A 23,262-nucleotide genomic window follows, 5' to 3' on the forward strand; every position below is an offset into this window, starting at 1 on the left:
TCACTGGAAGAGAAACAGTTGTTTTGAATTGCGGCGCCTATTAGTTTGCATTCTACGCCCACAATACTCTGTAATTTGCGGGGTCTTTTAACGGCAGCCCATTCGAATTGTACGCCCACAATACTCTGTAATTTGCGGGGCCTTTTAACGGCAGCCCATTCGAATTGTACGCCCTCAATCGTGTGTAATTTGCGGGTTTTCTTAACATCACCAGCCAGTTCATTTTGCCGAACCGGTGACAACGCGTTAGAGAAGGGAGAGAAAGTCCCTAAGGAGTCACCACCCTTTTTTCTTTTCCCAAATTATTTTGCTTAATTACGTGCTACTTGAGTTAAACCGTGCATCGTCGTTACTACTATCAATGTCAATCTAACGAATGAAGCTGTACGTTGTCTTCAGGGTGTCTTCAAGCCTCGATAGGAGCTGTACAAGGCTTATGACTATCACTAGTCACCGTAGAGATGCACATATGACTGCCATAACATGCGTCTGCTTGTTGGGCGGGCGCCTGGCGTGCATGACTGGATTCTGGCAAAATAGTCTCACGCAGTCTTGCGAACAGCAGCCCTTTTCCAATTTATGCTTCTGTTCCGTAGGGTTCCTCTGGTTTGTTAGAGATACAGTATTGCAATAATGCCCGTGCCACGATGGTCCGAGGCTTTGGTGGATTATGCTCATGATGTCGGCGAGTCTGCTGCGGTTTATTCGCGGTGGGAGCAATTGGAGCAAGGTTCTCCGCTGTGACTTCGCACGGACAACGCTGATTGCTTGTAATTGACGTGGCATCTGACGTTAGTGTATGTCTCGTTATCCTTTTTCCCGCAGAGGCGGCTCAGCCGGCGGAAGAAGCTGTGCGAGTTTCGCGAGGAGATGCGGGACCACTACTCCATCTTCCAGTCGCTGCACAACAAGAACTGGTACATCGGCTTCAACCGGCTGGGCCAACCCATCCGGGCCCGCAACGTGCCACCGCGCAAGTGGCTCTCTTTCATGTTCCTCAAGCGCCAGTGGCCCAAGGACGGCCGGACACCGCAGCCCTTCGACGAGGTGTCCCAGAAGGTGTGGGACAAGCTGCTCAAGGGCGCCCACAGCTGACGCCGGCCGGCCGCCTGCCAGCGCCTGACCACGGACGACACATCGACCTGTACATAGTCGCATCCCCCCACCTCTTCAGTGTCTCCATCTATGCGTACCGAGTCTGTTAGGTCGTTTCCTCGTTGTCCCGCTAGCTGTTTTATAATTATTACTATTATCATCGTGGCACCGGCAAATTGGGCGTACGCTAAGTCATTTGCACTCCGCACGCCACAGAAGGGCGATCCCTACAAGAAAGTGCGCGGTTGTTCGCTTCCCAATGGGGAGCGATAGTCGAGGGATGTGCCCATGCACAGTTCCCGTCGCCAGCCGAGAACCAATTGTCCTTCTTCAACCCGGCTTAGCCATAGCCGGGCCCATTTTGTGCGATTGGTAGGGATACTTTCGTCCTCATCGACCCTGTTCTACGTCTACTAGATGACAGGGAAGCCTCCACGTGGCCTGTTCACCCCTGTATTCACGCAAAGTGATTGGCAGTTTCTATTTCGCCTTAGGGACGTTCTTTTTAACCTTTAAATAGAGTGGTCTCTTTCATCGCGCCTTGATAACGCGGTGCGGATACATTTTACTTTTTTGTTCTTTGTCTAGAAGGCATTGCTCTGTATCCCAGTCATAGCTACAATTTTTAGTCTTCTTTAAAGTTACGCGTACTCTGCTGCCCGAGAAATAATAACAGGAACTCTAGCCATGCTCGGAGTAGTCGTCTTAGCGCTTCCGTTAAAGTGTCGCTTATCACCAAAGAAAGCGGATACGTTACAGCGCTTACCTGAAGAAGCCCGCCCGCTCTGTTGTACTTGGAAATGGGACTAAAAGGGCGGCTGAAGTTTGCGACGCGCTTCTAGATGCGTGTCGCGTGTTTTATTTTTTACCTTTGAGTATGTTATGCACATGAAATCGCATCTTTCTGGCATGTCCTGCTAGCAGCGTGTATTTATTTTTACGAAGTATTGTTCCAATCACACTTGCCTCGATCGCAATGCACACATACGTTTTAGCATGCATGCGTCGTCAGGGCAGGAGCGTTGCAGTTGGGAGGGAAGCGACTCGCTCGTCGAACTCTGCACCTTTGGTCACTGGAGACAAATTTCGTGCTTGAGGCGTCTGTTGATTGGCCCCGAAAACTCCCATTGTTCCCAGACAGGTCTGCACCAGTTTGTGCGTCACTGCAGACCCCTGGTCCATCGCTCTATCCTCGCCGTAAAGCTCAGCCGGAGTATGTTTTCTTCCTGGCTTCGTGGAGCTCGTTCATTCATTTCTTTGGTATCTTGTTTGTGTGTGTTATTTTTTGTTTGCGGCAACGGGTTTTCCAGTGTTGCCGCGTGCGCGCTGGTGTCAATCATTCCCTTCACCTCAGGTGCTTTTCAGAATACTAATGAATTGTATATATGTACACATACACAGTATTTATTTCAAGTTCCCTGTAAAAAGATGATGTGTGTGTAGGAAGAGACGAACTACTGCCGCAGCCGCCTGCTGGTTTTCTTTCGGTTGCCTCATTGTTGTGTTTGGCCGCATTTCCCCCCCTTTACCAGTCTTGTTCCCTGTGCACAAAGTTTTATTGCCATGCCTTCCTAAATATTATCTGCAAGAAAGCACAGCCAGACGTGGTTTGTTTTGTTCTGCCGTAGCCATCCCCCATGCTCTTTTTTTCTTTCGTTCCTTGGTGGCTGTTATATGCATTCGACTATTCAGTGTAAAAAAAAAGTGCGCTGTACTACTTGTTCCCCAAATGTTCATTGTAACAGGTTTGAAGTAATGCACGATAAAATGGATTAATCGTGTATGATAGTATAATTTTTGGGGTCAACGTTAATTTTAACCGGACGTGACCAATATAGTATGCTGACGAACATGAATTCGCTTTTTTTTTGTTGTTGTTGTTTCCGTCTGCAAAAGTTAGTTTAATTCCTCGGTAAAAAATGTTACTCTTAATTCCATTTCAGCTTCTAATCCGCACTAAGCCTGCTGTACGTAGTGTCACGGGACATTTTGCTCTTATCGTCTAACCGCCTGCGTAATCTTGCATGATCGTACTCAAAATAAAGTAGCGCGTCGACGCCGACTGTCGTGAATGTATTTTACCCCCAGAGTCCACAAATCTGTCGCCATTTTTAACCCCTCTCTCTTTGCTTCCCATTTACCGGCCCGCTCGTCATGCGCGGGATATTACGAACTGTGCAGCCCTTGAAAACACCCGCAGTATGTTTTCGGGAATCGCGTTCCGAGAGGACACAAGCCTGCGAACGCAGCACGACGATAGCTGAGGGGGCGCAGCTGCGGCGGGCACTGTACAAGGTACTCAACATATCAAGCGATCGCTTTGCAGTTGTGGCGGCTGCCCTTCGCACCGTCGGGTCCGCGCTCACGCCACACCATTCATCCGCGACCTGCTCATCACTCTCAGCAGTGCTCGTTTTAGCGTCACTTACACTTTCACGTAGCTTTTGCGGGGCCAACGTTAGCATAAAGCCGTGGTTTTTTGGAGGGCAAGTGATGGGAGGGCAAGTCATGACTGATCGTCGCCCACTGCCTCTTGAGTCGCTGCGAAATCATCCCGTAGCTGTGCTTTGCAAGCATCTGTGCCTGCGCGCTGAGCAAGTCATGTTGTCACTGATTACAGTTACCACCGACCATTATCGTCCAAAAGCTGATACTTACTCGTAAACTTTCGGCTTTGTGACACTTCTGCTACCGCTCGTTCATGTGCAGCGGGACGAAATGAAATGAAAACGAAAAAAAAAAATCGACATGAACGCACAGATTTCGTAGTTTCTTTCTGTAAAAGTTAGCTGGCAAAGTTTATTAAAAAATGTCGGCAGGTCATCGTACATCGCCAATACACCGAAATCGCGTCGTTGTTGAGCTTCTGAAAACCAAAACTTACCCGTTTGCGCGGTTGGTTCGTTTATTATTATTATTATATATATTTTTTTGTTAGCGTTTCATTCCGGCCAGACTGTACTTTTTGCGTGGAGGCTATTTCCTGCTTGTGTTCTGTCTCCAAATCAACGCCAAGCACACCCAGGCCAAGGAATGACCTGGATCGTGTCTTTGAGCTAACGGCATGGCACCTTACATGTGCATACAGCTGTGCTGTGGAACCGAGCGGTGTAGGAAACATCATTCCGTGAATACGTAATTCATCCCGTTCATGGTCCAACTGTCACGTAAAGTTGTTCTCGCATTTGACACAATTCCGGCCGTTTCCGCTTGTCGCGATAGGGCTGGGGCATCCACTAATCCTGATTTGAGGTTCCGCCGTACGTGGTCGATGTGCCTGCTGTAGTTAGCAGAAATCTTTCTTTAATTATCTTGTTTACAACTCTTTTGAACGCTTCCATGCAGGCATTCTACGAGAAGTGCTGCGCGCACACCTCTTTTCCCGCGATGGCTGTGCTACGCTCTCAAATGTTTAAGCTTTGAATGAAAGCCCAAACGACCCGAGGCGTCAGCTAAAACAAGCTAGGTTCGAATTTTAGCGTCGTTTGATTTTAACGCTCCCGCCAGTCTTATAACGTCTTCGCAGAGAATCTGTCTAAATTGTTATTTCTTGGTGACGTTTAACTCGTGGAGTTCAGCGTGACCGTACTATGCTTGGTGCCGTCTTTCTTAGCACTTCTGGCCTGACCCCAGCTTTAATTGGTCCAATTTTGCTGAACGCAGACATTTTTAAAAGTGCGCGCACTTGAATTACAGTTATTTTAATGACTTCTTTTTTTTTTTTTTGTCGAGATTTTACCGTTGCTTCGTAGTATGTATCCGGTGGGAAAAAAATGTTTAATCGCCGCTTCAGCCCGAGGCAGGTTTCCTTGATTCGCGAGGTGACCGCGACTTCTTTCGCGATGACGTCGCCTTGACGAGTCTTTTTGTTGGCTTTCCTGCCAAAAGGAAATCTTGCAGAATAGCCTCGAGGATTCGTAGTGCTCTTCTTTTTTTCTCAAAAGTTTGCCATTACTTCCTTCGAGTGCTGCAGATCTCAACGACCCGGCACTCGCCAGTCTGCGGTTTATTCGAGCAGACCCCGCGAGTTTGCCGTCTCGTTCACTCCGCGTCGTTTGGTAATTAGAGATAATTCGGTACATATCAAACGCGTAGTTTTTTTTTGTTTTAATTTATATACATTCCTACGAGGGTTGGTTTTCACCTCATTCTGTTGCTACTTTAAATCTAGTGGGAGACACGGCAGTGCCGTTCTGTGAACTGCTCTATTTTTACTGAGTGACGTTCGCATAATTAGCAGTTTTAGAAGCCGGAGATTCATAAAGTTAAGTCGTGTTGCCTTGAGCGTCAATGCGATGCGTGTCAGGCGTAGTTTTTTTTTTTTCCTGTTTTCCCCCGTATTTAACAACATTTTCCAGCCCCCCTCACCTTGTAATTTGAAGACGAGGTGTTTTGTCTCCGACATGTCGACTTATTTGCCTTTAATAAATGACATCTTCAAGAAAGGTTTGTTGCTGTTCAAAGCCTCATGTTGGCGATATATTTATTATATCAGTTTTGAATTGATCCGCAAAACTTAACAACCAAGTATCTTGACGCCAGCGGTCACTCAATTTCTTTTAAACTCTCCGATGGAGAGTGTTTGGCGACTATTGATATTTACTTTAACCGTCGTGGCGAAAACAAACAAATAAAAGGTGGCGACGGGTGTATGACGGGTCCAACCTTTTCATCGCTTTTCACGCTTGTCGCTGTGCCTTATATTTAATATTGCTGGTAGCCGCTGGTCTCGTCTTCAAAAAGAAAAAAATAAAGAAGCATCTCAATCTTTTTTTTTTTTTTTTTCATTCCGCACGCTCGTGTGATTAGATTGCGAATCGGCAAGCGCCTCCATTGCACCAGGAGTTATTTTCGCACTGCCTGGGTTTTTACTGGGGTTAATTAATGCAAAAGTAATAATCTAGGCTGCGCTGGTAGCAGCTCATGGAGCTTGCATTTCACGAGTCGTAAAACTTCGCGTTTAGCATTCGCGACTCATCTCGTTCTAGATTAGCAGTTTTTCTAGCTTACACTGCAGACTTAGCTCGAAGGCCTGCATTTGCATTACGTAGGCATCGGGTAAAACCTAGGTAGAATTTTACAGCCTGAATTCCTGCACAAATTCGCACGCGGAGTCATCTATATCAGGTTCTCGCAAAAGCCGCGCAGTAGTGTTAACATTCCTTCCAGCCGCAGTGACACGCGCTGTGCACGCGGCGCAAGCACGAAGAAAAGCTACTAGCCATAGCTGGTCGGTATGCGTGGCGCGGCAGCGCGGGGTTGCGTCCGTAGTCTGCAAGCTTTTACAGAGTGATCTACCGGCTTATACAAACTTTCGTCTAGCTGCTCCCGAGATACCGCACTTCTCGCAGCATCGCGTGCTGAGAAGCGCACTCTCAAACTCAAAGGCTTGTCGTCCAACTGTGTAGGCTTAGCTCAGCCCCAGATCCACTGCTCTTTCCCTCGGCTGAATGAAGTTGCTCGCCAGTCCCCGATCTAGGAGGCGTCCGCTTCAGTGTCCAGTGCACTGCCACGCTGCTCGGTGTACGCGGAAAGTATTCTCACGTGCGCTTCCACGCCGCGGGACCGTATCAGCCCGCAGACACGACTTAGGAAGGTGATCGAAAAAAAAAAAAGTAAGTACTGCGAATAGTTATTCCGGCCCGTCCATCTTTTGATGGCGTCCCTGTGTACGAAAACAGTGCCCATGCGAAACGACCGCAGGGGGGAGGAGATCAGATGTTAGGTTCTAAACCTCTGCAAGTGTTGTCGAAAGACGACACTTATTTCGCCCCTGCCACGTAAATACGTCTCATTTCTCCCCTGCCCACCTCTCGCACTCTTCCCCCTCTGTCTCGCTCCTATCGCGATAAACTGTCAGTGATGTAGACATAGTTCTCAGCGGACAAGAATTTTCAAAAATTTGGATTCTCAAGCCATTCAACAGATGATGAGCAGGCGACTCCTCTACATGCACAGAGGTCCCGTCCACCGTAGACGTGTTCGGTAGCTGGTGTGGTCACCTTGCCACCGTTTCAGTATAGTGTCTCGTGAGTGAAGAAACAGCGGCGCAGTATTCTGTATTCATATCTGTGTCATCTAAGTACGGCGACAAGGAGACATGCCCGTTAGCGGAGGTGTGGTATGTACGCACCGTCAGCAAGGAATGAAGTGCGAACGCAGAACATGAATGTGAACCGGCAATGTTCGGGATTTCCTTCCATAAACCCGGTACGATGACATTGTTCATTCATGATAGTGAAGTTTGCAAGTTTGCCCGAACCAAGCCATTATTTTACATTGATGAGCGAAAAAAAATTATGGAATTTGGCTGTATCTTCCTGTTCGCGTTTGATTTGTGGCTGACTGTATGCACAACCTCGCATGTTGTTTCTTCTACCCACTGTCGTGTGATTCCTTTGTATATGTACATGTACACGCATCGGCACTGTTTTTTCTATTCACCGAAAGTTGAGTACTGGCGACCGATTCTCACTGTGTGGAACCTTTTGGGCGCCCGGGTTCATCTGAAGTGGCATTTTAGTGAAAAAGTGAACGTACGTGCTTGTGCGCCCATTCATACCTCTAGACCAGTGAAGTGTGTTTCGAAGTTGTCTGTTGAACTGTGTGTGAGCGGCAGCAGTGTAGTAGTTGGAGGAGGACACGCCGTTGGCCGTGGCCCATACCGGACGTGAAGATATTTTGTGTTCCACTTTGTATGAAGTTCCTATGTTGAAAACGTGCCATATAAGAGAGATATGTCCGTGGCAGATGAGTCTCAATGTAAGACTGCATAATAGTGTCTGTGCTGTTGCATGCGTGAATGTGTTCCGAAATAAATCTGTGCATCTGCCCCACACCGTTGTGTTTATCCGGATGCTGACGGGACAGTCATGCATTTCGGTTGCATGCATTAATTATCGTTTTATTACTACTAGTAGTAGTCGTAGAACTACTGGTACGTCGCCTTCCCGCTTACTAAACCGGTAAGGTTATGAAGGAGAAAGCTAAAGGAGAGAGAGATGTAAATCACTGCACATGCGCATTCTAGCAGAAGAACGTAACCGTAGTGGAAAGACTGCAAACATCCCAAAACTAACTTCGGCCGCTCGCCAACAGCTCGTGAAGGGCTTCACTGCAACGGGTTCAGGTATTTAGGAGTAACCACTCCGCATTCACCCTCGCCAGTCAGTACACAAGGAGTTGTCGGCGAGAAGCGAAAGCGGGTAGTCCATGGCATTGTGCTGCCATAGTGTCAAAGTTGAAATGAACTAAATTGGATAGTGACATGGTAGAAATAAATTTGTTGCACTATGGTTATTCCACAGGGCCAAGCTTTCATAGCCGCCCAAGGGCCGGCCAAGCATTTATTTCTCTTCCGTTTGCGCTCATCGGTGTGCCGCAGTAGAAGATAAGGCTTGAAGCAAACCATCGTGGCGTGGGTCGAATTTGCCTACAGGTTTGCCATTTTCGTCTGGAAATTCAGCGGCCCTGCAGCTTCACTCTCTGGAACATTCCGTATGACGTGGGAAAGATTTTCTATTAAATTAGAAAGCAGGGTTGGTTTCGTTCCAACACCTTACGTTCCGTGCCGCAATGCGGCCTATCTTCTGGCAGTCTTTGACAACTCCGGGAAACGACCTCCTCGCGCTGCACCGTTTGATCGCCACATTGCCCTGTAGACATGGAGGAATCCTCCATGCCTGTAGATTTATGAGCACCGATTAGGACTGCGCGCAAAGCCTCGATGCCACGTGTGGCTATCCGTCAGGCTGTTTCGGAACGTCTTTACAAATTCGCACCACCAGCTGTTATACACTGACGTGTCAGTGCGGCCAAAGCACGGCTGTGCAACATCCGCTTAGGCGCCGTACCGAAAATGGAAGTTTCGTGGACCGGTCGGCTTAACCGGCTTAACCTCATGACGTCGGCGTCACTGGGAGAGCTCGCTGAAATACAAATAGCGCTGTGGCGCCGTTAAACGACTGGGCCACCGTCAAAAGCGGTCGTGCTGACTGACTCTCGCTGTGATTTAGGACGTCAAGGGCAAGGAGACACTTCGCCTTCATTCGTGCGCGAAATGCGGAGTGTTTGTTTAGCGCTCGTAGGCGATGGCTGGGGAGCTATTTTTCAGTGGTTGCACTCTCACAGTGGTTTCCAGGAAAATGAAGACGCTGATGCACTCACCGTGTCGCGCACTGTGCTGACGACCCGCTGACGACTGTCAGTCAGCTTTCTGCTGCTCACAGCATTATTGCTCAAATTGTGTGATGACACAGTCCGAACCCTCTTGTGGGTGGCAAAAATTCCTCAATTGCAACTTCCTCCGCGCAAATTTGCGAAATCTGACACGTCTCTCTGCGTCTCCGCGCCAGTTGTACGCCTACGGCTGCCGGCCTCCACCGTCTTTGCCCACTGATACCATTTTCGCTAAATGTGCTGCCCTAGAAACCGGGGAGCGTATTTATGTTGCGTGTCCATTATGCAGTGCAGAGCAGCGTGATGTTTTTTCGGGCCAGTCGAACGCTTCAGGCTTTGTTTTTTTTGTTTTTTTGGCTGATCCCTTTCTGTTTCTACCTGGAGGCAGAAGCTTTTCATGTCACGCTTTGAAAGTTCCCCTGGCTTTCCTGCGCAGCGCCAATATACCGTACTCACTGCGTCTCAACTGCCATGTCACTTTTATTTTTCCTTTTTTTCCCCTCTGCTTGTATACTTCCGTTTTTATCCTAATCACTCGATTCATGCCCTTACTCTTACATCCTGGCTCTGGAATAATCTCCGTTAACGTTTTGTGACCGCATGCTTGGCAGGCAACTTATATATTTTTGCTTCCTTTTTTTATTAATGTGTTCTCTCTTTTTTATCGTTTTTCAAATGGGTAACGCGGAAAGTGGCGTACACAGGGGAAGGGGAAGGGGCGCCTTTAAAAGGGAAGCAGAAAGCACAAAACGAGAAAAAAAGTAGAGGAAAGCAACAAAACAAGGATAAAAAGGAAATAATATACACGTATTACAAATACTCAGTTTGCGGATGACGTCGTACTGCACGTAACTTTCCGGTTGCTTTGTTCATTTTTCCTCGCATTAAAATTGCAAAATGGCCGATCCTTGTGGTGATTGATTAAGAGGTTTAACGCGCCGACGCTGCTCAGGCGATGAGGCGCGCCGTAGCCGAGGGCTCCGGATTAATTTTAACCACTTCGGGTCCTTCAACGTGCGTCGAAATCTCGAACACACGTGAGTTTTCGCTTTTCGCCTCCATCAGAAAAGCGGCCTCCACGGCCAGGAATCGAACTCGCGTCCTCAGGCTCAGCAGTCCAACGCCTTAGCCACTGAGCCACCGCGGCGGGTATCCTTGAGGTAAGGACATGCATCGAAGCTACATGTAGTTGATGTGTCGCTTATCGACATAAAACAATTATCTGTAGTCATTATTTGTTGACAGCACAGCTATTTTCATCTTTCGCCGCCCCTTCCCCACCCCCCGTGTACGCCAGTGATCGCGGGTTTCTCTGCACTCACGAACGACATAACTAAGGTTGCCAGAGTCAGCAGCAGTACACGTAACGCACGTCACACTGCGCTGGAACACCAAACCACGCCTGCATAAATATCGAGCAAAAAAAAATGATTGATCTGATCCTACCTGCAGCGACAGATGTAAACGTACGACTGCGCGATTATGATGATCCCCCAACAACAATATTTCGTCCAAAAGCAGTCGGTATTAAACAAAAAAAAAAAGACTTCCGAGTGTGAGCACATGGCATGCATGCACATGGGAACCCGCCTGAGATAAATGATATTCTAGCTAGGCATTGGCGTTGTAATGATTGCATCATTCCTCCTGTGGGTACGTGCCACGCGCGCGTGAGTACGTGCTACCAGGGATATATTTTTGGTGTCGCGATTGCAAGTTGCGGGAAATAAACAAGCCACCCTGCATTATTCATCGGTCTTCTAGGCCAAAAATCAGGCCACAGAACTAGAATCCAAGTTCTGCAGTTATAACTGACTGTGAGCGAAAGTGTGGAAGTGAAGAGTTAAAATGTTTATGCTTCTCAAGAAAGGAGGGCTGGGATTGGTGCGCTTAGTTGTTCGATATTCTTTGCAGCGGAGCTGGTATAGACTAGCTCTCCAGATTTGTGTCGTAGCGAAAGCTACAGTACGCTACCTCGGGCAGTCTTCGCGGGGTGACCAGTTTTGACCTTGAGAGCTAGAGGTGACACCACGCCCCTTCCGCAAGCGCCCCGATTGGAGCAGCGCCCGATGGCGGGGAGAGATTGGCCAGGAGGGAACGGAGAAGCGAGCGGGACCCGTGCCGCCACCTGGCGGAGGAAGGCGAGGACGCCGCCGCCGTAGCGATAAGTGCGCGCGACGAAGGAATGCGACGTGCGCGCAGAGCCGTGTACCGTGCAGTAGGGCGTACATCCAGCTGTGGTCCCTCGTACAGCGGCGACGCTTAAACAACGCCGCGAGGCGAAAAACGCTCTTGTTGCGTCCAGCTTCGCTACCTTCAAGTCTTACGCGTTAGCGTGAGCTTCCTTCATTTTTTTTTTGTGAGCTTCCTTCATATTTGTTGGTGCGGGAATGGGAGACGGCTCTCGTTCTCTCAGCTCCCGCACCGGTGTTCCTGCACATCATGTGGCTGACGATACGTGTTGCCCTCTTGCGCTGCATGCGCACCCTCTGATATAAGATTTGGGTGTGATTTTGATATAGAATGGCGTATATTGCCCGAAGAAGGTGTCTTCGTAACAATGCACTTGTGTTTAGCAGCGAAGTCAGCTTAAAAGGAGATCGGTGTAAGCGTGGTCTTTGTAAGCTGGCTTTCCACCAACATGTGTTGCACAGTGAAGCCTACCCATAAAGAAGACAATGGGGGCGAAGGCGGAAGGAAACCAATGACGACGAGACAATTGGGCCGCAGACGCCAAACGTGAGCGCAATGCACGTCGGGACCCCGAATACCGCTGTGCGGAAAGCGAGACGTCGGCGCGGCTACAATGCCGCGAAGGAGGCGCGGTTTAAGCGTGAGTTTGTGACCAGCGGATTCGGCGTCACATGCGCGGTGTGCCACCGCTTGCTGTTTCCCGGAGACCTCCCGTTACTACGGCAATCTACAACTCCGGTGGTCATACACTTTTGCAAAGCGGAATAGTACTCAGTTATTTTCTTATTCAGGGGTTTTCTACGCCCACTTGATCACATCACGCTTTTCCAACGCCGCTTGCAGTTCATCCGCCTTTTCTGCTCGTGTCTATCCTGGCCAGCGGAGACACCTTTGGGTATTAGGTTGCCAGGGCTGCAAATTCCTGAAAGAGAAGTTTTCCCGCCCAATACCTGTTTAGCGTGAACCTTCATCAATTTATTTATTTATTTATTTCAAGTGCTCACTAACAGCGCTGCGCCTTCTCGGGTGATGCAATGGGTACATGAATATAAGGCATTGCCCTGCCACTGTAGAAAAAGCCATACGGGAATTTACCTGGCCAGGACGCTCTTAAAAGCGTGTTAGCTGCATGCGCGTGGCACAAGATTGCAAGAAGCCTATTCTTGACTTCGCGTATTTTCTGTGTATGTATTCGCCATGTTGACCCGAAAACGTTTTCTGATACGGTGTGAAATGTGTCACGTGCTTCCGGTTGACAAATATCCGCGTGTGCATTCGCAATTATTGACGTTTGATGATAATTAACTGGACCATATGTAAAATCGACTTTTTGTTTTGGCTCCCCAGTGTACCTAATTTATGGTTAGCGCTTAGAAACTAGGTGCAACTTACTGGTAGAAAGACGATATATATTTTTTTTTGTAGCTCATCGCTTAAAGACCATGGTCTCTATGTGACTGGGTGCAACGTAGGGACGTTGTTTAAACGTTTGGCGGGAAAGACTACATCGCACATTAAGAAATTCTGTTGGCGCAAAAGTCACCTCGGTTCACGCAAAAGTCTCGCCCTCTCTGGGAGGAAGCCATTTTTGTCGCGATTGCCCAAAACATGCGGAAAATTTTCAAAAGCCTTCGGCACCGTGAATTCTCTGTGAATTAGCCGCAACCGCTGTTTTGCGCAAGGAGCCGTTTTAAAACTGCTTACTAGCCAAAGCAACCTTAAGTCTAACTGCTTCTAGGTTAGAGATGGCTCTGCATAAATATAACATATCGCATTTTGTTTTCACGAGAAGCAACGGAATCGCACTCATTCGTTTGCTGTAGCAGCTTCACAGCGGAGTTGAATACGCCTCTGCGGTATGTGCTGCTTCCTTGCTCTGTCGATAGGCTCTGCCAATAGGCTCTCACGGAAGGCGCTTTCTTCGTGTTGACAAAGATAGGCAAGTTCTGCATGATATGCTCCTGGTGATGGGGATTGTATTGCGTCTGGCGCAGGGGGCATGTTAGATCAGCACGAAGAACCATAGCGTCACACGAAGCCGTTGTTCAGGGAACAGGCTGCGCAAGTTCGCATTGATACAAACCACCAGAAAAATAACTTGGTCTTCGACGCACGTATATGTTGAAGCAAGTAGTAGTTGTGAAAAAAAAAATCACTGGCGCAGTTATGACAGGCCTTTTGTCCTATACTGCTGTATTACAAATGCCGGAGTTGTGTCTGGACTATTACTTTGCTTTTAATGAGCTGTGTGGTTTAATATTTTCCTTTTGTCCGCGACAAAGCTTTATGTCATAAACAGAAAAATAGGAGGCTCGTGGTCGAGTGGTTATCAATCCCGCTTCAGGATCTAATGGATTTGGTCTCGATCTCCAAAACTTCCGAAGTGGCAAACTCTTTTTTTTTTTTTTTCGAATACATTGCTCGGCTGCGCCGACGTCGTGCACGCGCCAGTGCGTAGACGGCCACAGGCACACGCCAATAGAAAGTACACGGTTAATAAGGTAATAAAAGATGTCGCTGTGGAAGCGAGCATGACACAATAAAGAACACCTAAGCTAGCTAGTGCTTGTTGAATCTTTCAAAGGTCAGCGTTATTACTGAAACTAGACGAAAAAAAATAGGCTGCGTATATTCTCACGGCAGCCGTGAGAATTACCGTCGGAAATTTCTCGCGGCAGTTACCACCAAATTCTAGTAGACCTACAATTAGCTTAATAATATTGCTTTCAGTAAACTAACAGACCTGGATCAACCTCTGTTTGGCAGGGGTAACTAATGACACGTAGCCAAGCGTAACCTAAGGTAACCAACCTCACCGAACCTAATCCAACGTAACCTAACCCAACTTCAAGGAACCTTACCTAACCCAGCGAACTATACTGAATAGAACCTATCTTTTAAACGCAACCCAACCCAGAAGTCTTGTGCGCGGATGGTGTGGTACTTGGAGTAGCCAGAGTGGGAAAAAATCGCTAACAAAATCCTGGTGAACCAAAACTGCTAAAATTTTGAAAACAGCAGAAAAACAAAAAAAAATGATTTACACCTGTTTCGAACCGCAGTCTCCCGCCCCAGAGCGGTAATATACCACAGCGTCGTGGAAACAGCCACACTAGTGATTTTTTGGGCGATATTTGTACCGTACTGCGACCATCTTTATACATTTATCTAGAAGAAGAGGCAGAGAAGTAAAGTGAGAAAGAAGAGGAAGAGGCGGCAGTTCGAAACGGCGGCTCTTCTCTGCTTCTCGTCGCCCGATCGGGTTTAACATTTGGCGCCAATGTAAAGAAAGGGACGCGCGAAGAGAAGCGAGACAAGAGGCGCCGTTCAGAACTGACGCCACCTACCCATTTTTTTTACTTTATTTCTTTGCTGCTTTACACCTTCTACACATGCCATTTTCTTTCTCCCAGCGACGTCCGCACCGTCGCTTCCAAAGCACCATGAACTCAAATGCAACAGGAGCCTCTTTTAGCGTAGAAGCCTTTGCCTACCCTGTCTACATTCCGATGAACTCTGGAGCGTCTACCTCGGCGCTAGATGAGCAAAGCACCCACTCACGCAATTACGCCTCAGAAGGAGACGCAAGGGAACACAAAAATGCTTCACGTCGAACGAAGGGGCACGTGCTCGCTGCAGCTGAAACATGCCGACAGCACCGCAACCGTTACAGAGCGATGCATTTGAGGACAAAGACATTGTGGCAACAGGAGATGGCAATCAGTAACGACCTACCATTAGACAGACAGTCGCATAGCTGGAATTCTCCCCCAAAATGTGCAACTTTATTAAGGTACAGAAGAGGCTCTTTTGTGCCCCGTTCACGGTGGGTTTAATCAGCCCCTCTCCGGACAGAACAACGGGGAGTCGTAGAGCAGTGCCTGCTGGGTAGTGGCCAGAAGCGTCTTCCACTCCACCACGCCTCCCAGGTGCCGTCTCTGCACTTCTCCTGCACAGCGTTTGTCCACTCATCACGGGCTTTGCTCTCACTTCTAATCGTTGAACTGCGGAAAAATTGCCAATCAGCGATGTAAGCGCATCTTTTTTGCGTGATATCGAGGCACTGATCTGCATTTTGCCTTTTGTCGATGTTATCAAGGTCACAGATGTGCCGAACGCCCTCGCTTCGCCGTGCTCGTCTGACACTTTCAACGTTAAGGTAGAGAAACAGGAAGCTGGAGGTTATAATTGCTTCGGCTCTGTAGCTCAGTAAGCGAAAGTATGAGACCGTTGCTTCACCTAAACGTATACGTCGTGTGGACGTATATGCGTAGACGTATACGAATTACCAAAATACACAGGCACGAAACAAAACAGTCAAGACGTAAGGTATGTTCATTTAGCTGCGCCTTCCAACGAGCAAAGGAAATGCGTCGCCGAACTAGGTAAATCTTTCATTTAATTCATTATACCCTCAGAACTAATAGACATTCAGACTGCAGTGAATCACGTCATGTATACAACACGTGGTGGGTGCCAACAGACAAACAAAAATATAACGTTTTAATCATTACAAGCAACTCGCCAACGTACACAGTCTCAAAAACACACTAAAATGTCGTGAAGCATACAATATCACCTAGTGTCTGTTAAAAAAATGGCTATCATTAACAGTAACAACTTCTGGGGGAGGGTGGTCCCATTCACGAGAAGAGCAAGGCAAGAACGCCTAGGCGGCTGTTTTGATGTGATAAGAGAATGGCAACTTTGTGGCTGTACTACAATCTAGGCGTTAAGTCAAATGTTGTCGGTGCGGAAAAAAATACGTTTGTCCCGTGAAGTAGGAGGGTGGCACAATTTACGAAAAGGGCTCAGCCTAAGCGGGACTGTTTCGCACGAGATGACAGAGAATGAAGGAATAGATTTTACTGACTATCGAATGCAGTTTGAAAACATGTAAACTTGTAGAGCTGTTCTGAACTAGTCGACGCAATTGTGGTAAGGTTAAAATGACAGTGATCCCATATTGAGGAAGATTTTGTAATTCAGGTAGTAATAATGTTTCGCATAGGGTTAGTTTTATTGGGGATAGAGCTCTACAATAGTCACGGCGTGAGTCTCTGTGAACTCGGTAAGCGCTGTTTATCTGTTCGATGTGCCGAGCCTAGGTAAGATTAATTATAATTTGCACACCTAAACCGTCGTTCGGGGTAGCACATTCTATAGAGGGATGTCATTTAAAGAATGAGTGAATTGACTGAAAATGGTAGGAGTTACACGCATGACACATAACTTGGCCCTTAGTACAAATGCCTAATTCCAGCAATCGTATACGGCACTCGTTGTTCGATGTGACTGAATAATACTGTAATCATTACTGTTGTTTACGTCGCTAAAAATAACGCTATCATCAGTACAAGAACTGATTAATACAAGAACTGATGGGGACAGGACAGGCAGTGAATGTAGAAAATTGAATTTAAACGAGGCCCAGTAAGGATCCTTGTGAAATTCCGCATTGTACTTCGGTAAAAAAGAGGCATACCTGCTAGGGCCATCGGGGCCGGTGAGATGGGGTGCCCAGGCCAGAGCCTTTCTTCCGTCCTGTTCACAATGTTGGCGGGTGCATCAGTACTGCTGGTAGGCAAGCACAAGCGACTTCGGGAGATCTTCAAGGATGCGCGCCGCCTCCACTCATGTAGAATCCACTCTACCTTACCATCTCCACAGCTTGATTGTCCACCAAGTCGACTGTCGGCCCGAAAGAGGATCAGATCATCCACAGGTGTGAACGACGTGACCACGTCGAAGATGGACTCGATGGTCGCCGTCTGCAGGAGGCCCCGAATCTACAGGTGCCTCATTTACGCCCTCGGATGTGATGCTGTCATTAGCTCCGCTGCGGTGGGTGCCGTGTTGGGAGCAGCAGCGGTGTCCTGGAGGGCTGGCGATGGGCATGCACTCGCGACCGTGCTGTAGCCTAGCTCTGTACTCAGCACAGACGTCGAGGATGAGGAGTTCTCCTCTAGGAAGCACTGTCCAGGAGTGCCGATGGCGGGGCTCATCCTCGTCGTCGTCCTCGTCCTCTCCATCATCCTCATCGTCTCCACAGTATAAGGTCCAAGGCGTGGCTGAACTCTGCCGGAAAGAGGGAGCCCGCCCTGGCTGTTGACAGCTGTGCTGCCAGCATCTGGGCCCTGCGGGATGCGCAGGGACAGGGACAGGACCGCCCCGTCCTGCAGCAATACGGCAGAGGCCTCGTCTTTTAGTATACACCCAGGTGGGACGTCGGTAATATTTTTTAACGGCAACCACTTTTCCAATTTTTCACGCAACTGGGAGGGCGGAAGTTTCCATCGATCTTTGGAAAACATTTGATAATATGACAGAGCATACCGAGTGGAATTTCGCGAAACAATTAGCATTAACTGAACCATAACAACGAGAAGAATGGTTGATTAATTTGTTGACGGTGGTAGCAATATCGTGCACGTCAGCTTACATTGGTGCATGAGACGGTATAACTGCGGCAATGGATGGTAAGCAGTTAAATACCCAGCAGTGAAAAATGGTTAGCCCATGTACTGCTAAAAGGACCAGCAACCAATTTTTCTCTACCACACGTTCGCTAGTGCCTTTGAAAGTTGTAATTATATATGCTCAAGAACATGTAAAAATATTTAAACTAATTAAGCTAAAGGAAATTATTTTGATTTGGCACCAACAATAGCGAAAATTGGGAGGTGGCGATATTCGGTGCCTAAACTAGTCATTACAATTTGAGCCTACCGCGTGACCTAAAGTTCTTTTGCCAGGTCAAATTTCAGTAAATAGTGCCAAAAATAAAAGGCAAATGTTCCTGCTGATTGCAATGGTTAACTTCTTTATGTCCTACATCTCACGTCCAAGAACGTTTAAGCGCCGCTGTCTTAGCATTCAATCACTGGCTCCACTAGATACCACATTAAACGGCTTTGAATATTTTATCAAGCAGCATTTTTGTTCAAGCCCAAATTTCTCCTGAAGTCAGATACTATTGTACGTTTATTTTCCCACCCCATATCAGCGAAAGGATTCTAATTATTTTCCAATAAAAAACACTATTTACGTCTCTGCTAGAGTGGCCTTGTTTTCTGCACCGACCGGTAGAGCCCTGTACTGTCGGGACCACATAGGTCCCCATGCCGGCCACGCGGCTCCATCAGGGCTAGCTGCCAGGCGCCGCCGACACGGGGATGCCGCCTCGGCAACAAGCGACCCCCACACTACCGAAGTAAAATCTAAATTAGTTACGTGGATGTGCTCAAGCTAAGAGTAAAACATCGCATGCAGAAATGTAATAAGTAGGTCAATTGCAACTATTTTAGTTTGAATTATGTTTTAAGCAGAATTTCTTTATTATTATGGGCAATTAATAAACGCGAGTCGCAGTGTGGTTCAGTGTCATGGTTGCCAGAGTAATTTTGGTGGCTGGGCAGCCTACCTTACGCCAGCGGGGCTAAAAAATACTTTTCTACATGTTTCACGTCATTGCCAGCAAAAATACTTCAGCGCAAGGTGCTCTAGGTCATGCTCTTTCATTTGCACTACAGAGCATATACTCGACATATTTCGATTGTCGGTACCTTTAAACGGCAATGAAGGCAAAATGCAAGTTTGGTTCATTCGAAAGCTTCGTTTGAGTAGCACTGACACCCCTTTTAATGCAAAATTCACACAAATAAGCTGTACAATCGATTGTACTAAGAGGGTTTAACGCGCCGACGTAACGAAGGCGATGAGGCGCGCCGTAGTGGAGGGCTCCGGATTAATTTTGACCACCTGGGGATCTTTAGAGGGGCCATGCAGACAAAATACAAGTCTGTTTGATTCGAACAAAAATCGTGTTTTATAGTGCCCCCAGCGCTTGTCCGGAAGCACACGACACTTTAGTCACTGAGAAATTAAGTTAAAATTTTGATTGTCCCGCTAAATCGCGTGTTTTCGCTACGTCTGCAATGAAATCACAAGAACCGCTCTGCAGCCGATTTCGGGGCCTCGTTTACCGTTAGTCCACCTAGATGGCACCACCATACCGCGAAGCGCCTTTTTTCTGCCTTTGCGCTGTTATTGACCGTATTTGTATTTCGGTTGTTTTTCTTAAGGTAGAAAATAATCCATTCGGGAAACATGGTGTTCGCTCGACAAATATGGTCACGTAAGACACCGTCGCTTAGGCCAAACGGCCAGTGTCGTCTGAGACAACCCCAAAGCGCCGCATGGCTGTGCAGCTAAAACAAGGATAGTTTCTATGTTTACGTGTACATTCGTAACTTCTACTGTTTACCCCACTTTCTTACTGCTACAAAAAAGAATGTGCTCTTAATTTAAGCGCAAATAGCTCGTCTAACAAGCTTATAAGCCCTAGCTTATTTGAGTTTGATTTTGCCGGCCTCAGCCAATCGTACAGCTGGGCATATGACATCATAGGTTCTGTTGCGGGAAATGAACTAGTGGGGCGCATGGCTGGCCATTCACTTTTTTCCTAATTATATAGCTTATCTGAGCGAAGTTTACGTTAAAAGTGATGTAAGTATGATTCTTTCGAGGCAATCTTTCGAATGAACCAAACTTGTGCTTTGTCTGCATGGTACCTTTAATGTATTTTCTTCATATTGCTCCACCCTAATTCATTTTATTTCCACTTAATCCCGCCTTACTTCCCCTTAGTTCACCTTACTTTAATTCACCTTTAATTTACTGTAATTCACCTAGCCATTCTACTCAGATACCCCTTTCCCCACGCACACACGCACGTAGAAATTGTTATGTACTGCGACTGTCTTAATATGTCATGTTTCTTTTGCCTCGGATTCACTTCGTCCGTGGCACTCGACCATGACTACGAACGGGGAGCGCTGAACTCTACCAGCCTGGAGGGCTACTTATTGAGGCGCGACACCCGCACATTGACCGAGTGCCTTTTCCGCCAGTCCGAGACGGTGAAGTGAACTCGGAAACTCGCCCAGTGTCCTCTACTTGCGGAAAGCAGCGGAAAACACCTTGTGGAGAGTAGCTCGATGCACAATGTTTCTTTTGGAGCAGTTATGTGTAGGGAACTAAGTCTGCTGGCGCGACTATCGTCAGATGGCGTTCCTTGCTCTCTTTTTATCTCCAGAAACGATGATAATAGAACACCGATTCTGAGAACGACGTTGCGATTGTCCACGGTGCCGCTCAGACCACCGATGATAGTGGCCAAGTCGATGTCGGTGCGTTCGGCCTTCGTAACGTCCTTGCGATATAATGGTAGTGAACTAGCACCGCCTTTTAGGGCCGAAAAAGTGCCTCTAGGGTGGCTGTCCGCACAGATTGTAGGCAATCTTAGTGACAGGCAGATTCAGAGTGCCAGCGGCCTGTGACTTTAAAGAAAAGCTACATCTTAACTGGATTCGGTGATTTACATTGGCGAAGGTGGGCATGTCCGTGCTTAGTGAGGACTTCCACAACTTCCAAGCGCAGGCAGTTTGACCCCAGGATTAGGACAAATGGCCGGTAATCGAAGACTGGGATGGTTAAGCAGGACATTTTTTTTATTGCGATAGTATGCCCGTTGGCATAAATACTATGTCACAAGTATAGATTAACTCCCGTTTCGCGAAGAAACGCCAGGAGGGAGCGGTGGTGGGGTCCCCACAGAATCCACCGATGAAGGTCAGGTGGACTGCCAGGGTGGAGGCCTGTGCCTCGAATGTGTCGTGTTCTGTCTGCTTCCAATGAGGGGCACGTCCGCAGCAAATGTTCTGTGTCCGCATCTTCGGCAGGAGCCGCGCAAAAGGGGCAGTTCTGTGCGAACGGGGCATGGTAGCGTGGTGGCCACTCCCGGGTAACAGCGGGAGAGAGGGCTACACATGAAGCCTTCGCAGCAAGACCTCTTCCCAGCGAGCGAGTCTGCTAGGGAGACCCGTTCCACACGGTGAAATTAGAGCTCGTGTGGCGCGACGAAGATATTTCCTTTGGAGAAACTGTCCTTGAGTGTCTAGTGTCAGTGAAGGCAATGGTCGTGGAACAAATGCAGTGTGGCAGGCATGCTTGCAGCACTTGTCTAGATTGTAACGTTTAGCACTTATATTCATGTTACGGTTTAACGTCCGATGGTATGGGCTGCGACGGCCACCTAGTCCGCTCCGAAGGCCCCATCCAAAGCTGCGAGTTCTTTGGCACATGGCGTTGGTTAAGAGCTGTTCGCTCAGCGCCAGTGCTATTAAGGCCTGTGGGCTTACTGATTTCTTTGGCGGGAACTGTCAAGTGGCACTATATTGAGGAGTCGGTGATCTTGCATCGAATAGCCATTGACTGGAGCATCGTAGTGTTCAGCAGCTAGGCGGATGAAAGTACGGTGACTGTTCTGCTGGTTGTACCGTCAGTACTTCCGCGGGAACGGTGTTAAAAAAAATTGACGTACCGCATTTGCGGTTGCTGCCTTCGAGGAGGTGGAACTTCAAATACACGTTGGCAACGACATCTGCATTCAGTTGTTTTTAGTTGGTCAGAAACGAAATCAAAATAGTGCACTTAGGGAAAAAGGAACGCCCTCTTAAGGAATTTCGGCGCTTCATAACCAGAAGAACCATGTTCCGGCATCGCGTTGCGGGGTAGAAGTCTTCACTAAACCGAAAAGTCGTCATTCCGGACCATCGCAGTCCGAGAGAGGAGAGAGAGAGAGAGAGAGAGAGAGAGAGGATAGAGAGAGATAGAGAGAGAGAGGGAGGAGGAGGAGGAGGAGGAGGAGGAGGAGGAGGAGGAGGAGGAGGAGGAGGAGGAGGAGGAGGAGGAATAATAAGCGTCATTGTAAAGCAGTCAGCCCTGGGGATGAGTCTCCATTCCAGGATCCTTTGGGTTCGTCCGGATTTTTGGGCTCTGTCTACCAGCCAAAGCTGGTTGTCTGGAATATATATCTGGACAGTGCTCTCTCCCAGGGCTTAGGGGAGGGGGACAGCTGGAAAGTGCAGGTGCGGCATCTTGTCACCGAACCACGTAATATCGTGCAGTGCGCTAGGAGCCTTCGAGAAGCGGCATTGCGAGGGGTAGAGGGTGGGGACATGAATGTGGGCTCTAGTGGGGTGAAAAAATGTTCGTTTGGATGCCTCGGAGGTAGCGTTCTTGTTCTTTAGTGAGGCTTCTGTGCGCAGGGAGATAGAATAAAGTTTTATGAAAACTGAGGAAGCGCTTCAGAGAAGTGCCCGCATTCCGACGTGTCCTCATCGCTTGAGCTCTGACCGCATAGACAACCCTTCAAATCACGCGCAGCTATCTTCGGGGCCGGAGCTGGCCAAGGCTTTCCCCGAATGCTGCGTTAAAAGGTACAGTTAGGGGGAGGGTGCATAAGGTAGATTTGTCGCAACCCCCCCCCCCCCCCCCCCATGTGTCTGAGTGTCCCGGGGACGCCACAGAAGCGACCAAGCGGAGATTATTGTGTGGGGTAAGGAGGTTCATTGTGTTCATTGTGGTGGAGTGAGGAAAGGTGTTAACCAGCAGGCCGCGGACTATTCTATCCTGGTTTCTGGGTAGCGATTTGTGCGCGGGGGGATGTGTCTTAACCAATACTATTATGTCATGCCCGTTTGGGATGATCATAATGACGACGGTAGTTATGGCTCGCATACGCTAGTGCATACCGCCGCCAGAGGATTGGCTTGCAAGTATTTGGTTTGAGCGATTAGTCAATCAAATTAAAAAAAAAAGATAACGTCAGAAGAGGAAAAGTCTGTGCACTGAGCGGAAAAACAAACAGAGGTATTGCAGCACACATGAAGGAAATAAGGAAATAAAAACAAACATATCTTACGCCCCAGCAGGACACACCAAGCATAGGTG

The 23,262-nt window shown here is 48.0% G+C and overlaps 1 protein-coding gene across 5 annotated transcripts in view; it reads left to right on the top strand.

Annotated features, from left to right (window-relative positions):
- The window catches only part of LOC144155216 (uncharacterized), a 112,606-nt gene extending 104,675 nt beyond the window's left edge, over positions 1 to 7,931 (top strand). For all 5 annotated transcript variants that reach the window (XM_077686533.1, XM_077686531.1, XM_077686535.1 and 2 more), the window contains exon 5: positions 826 to 7,931. In XM_077686533.1, coding sequence (XP_077542659.1) covers positions 826 to 1,095 — 270 coding nt within the window. In that variant the 3' untranslated portion in view covers positions 1,096 to 7,931. The remainder of the gene's footprint in view (positions 1 to 825) is intronic.
- Positions 7,932 to 23,262: the final 15,331 nt, after the last annotated feature.

The sequence above is a fragment of the Haemaphysalis longicornis genome, unplaced genomic scaffold, assembly GCF_048455015.1.
Source record: "Haemaphysalis longicornis isolate Haplotype H1 unplaced genomic scaffold, Haemaphysalis longicornis Haplotype H1 scaffold_1, whole genome shotgun sequence".
NCBI lineage: Eukaryota > Metazoa > Arthropoda > Arachnida > Ixodida > Ixodidae > Haemaphysalis > Haemaphysalis longicornis.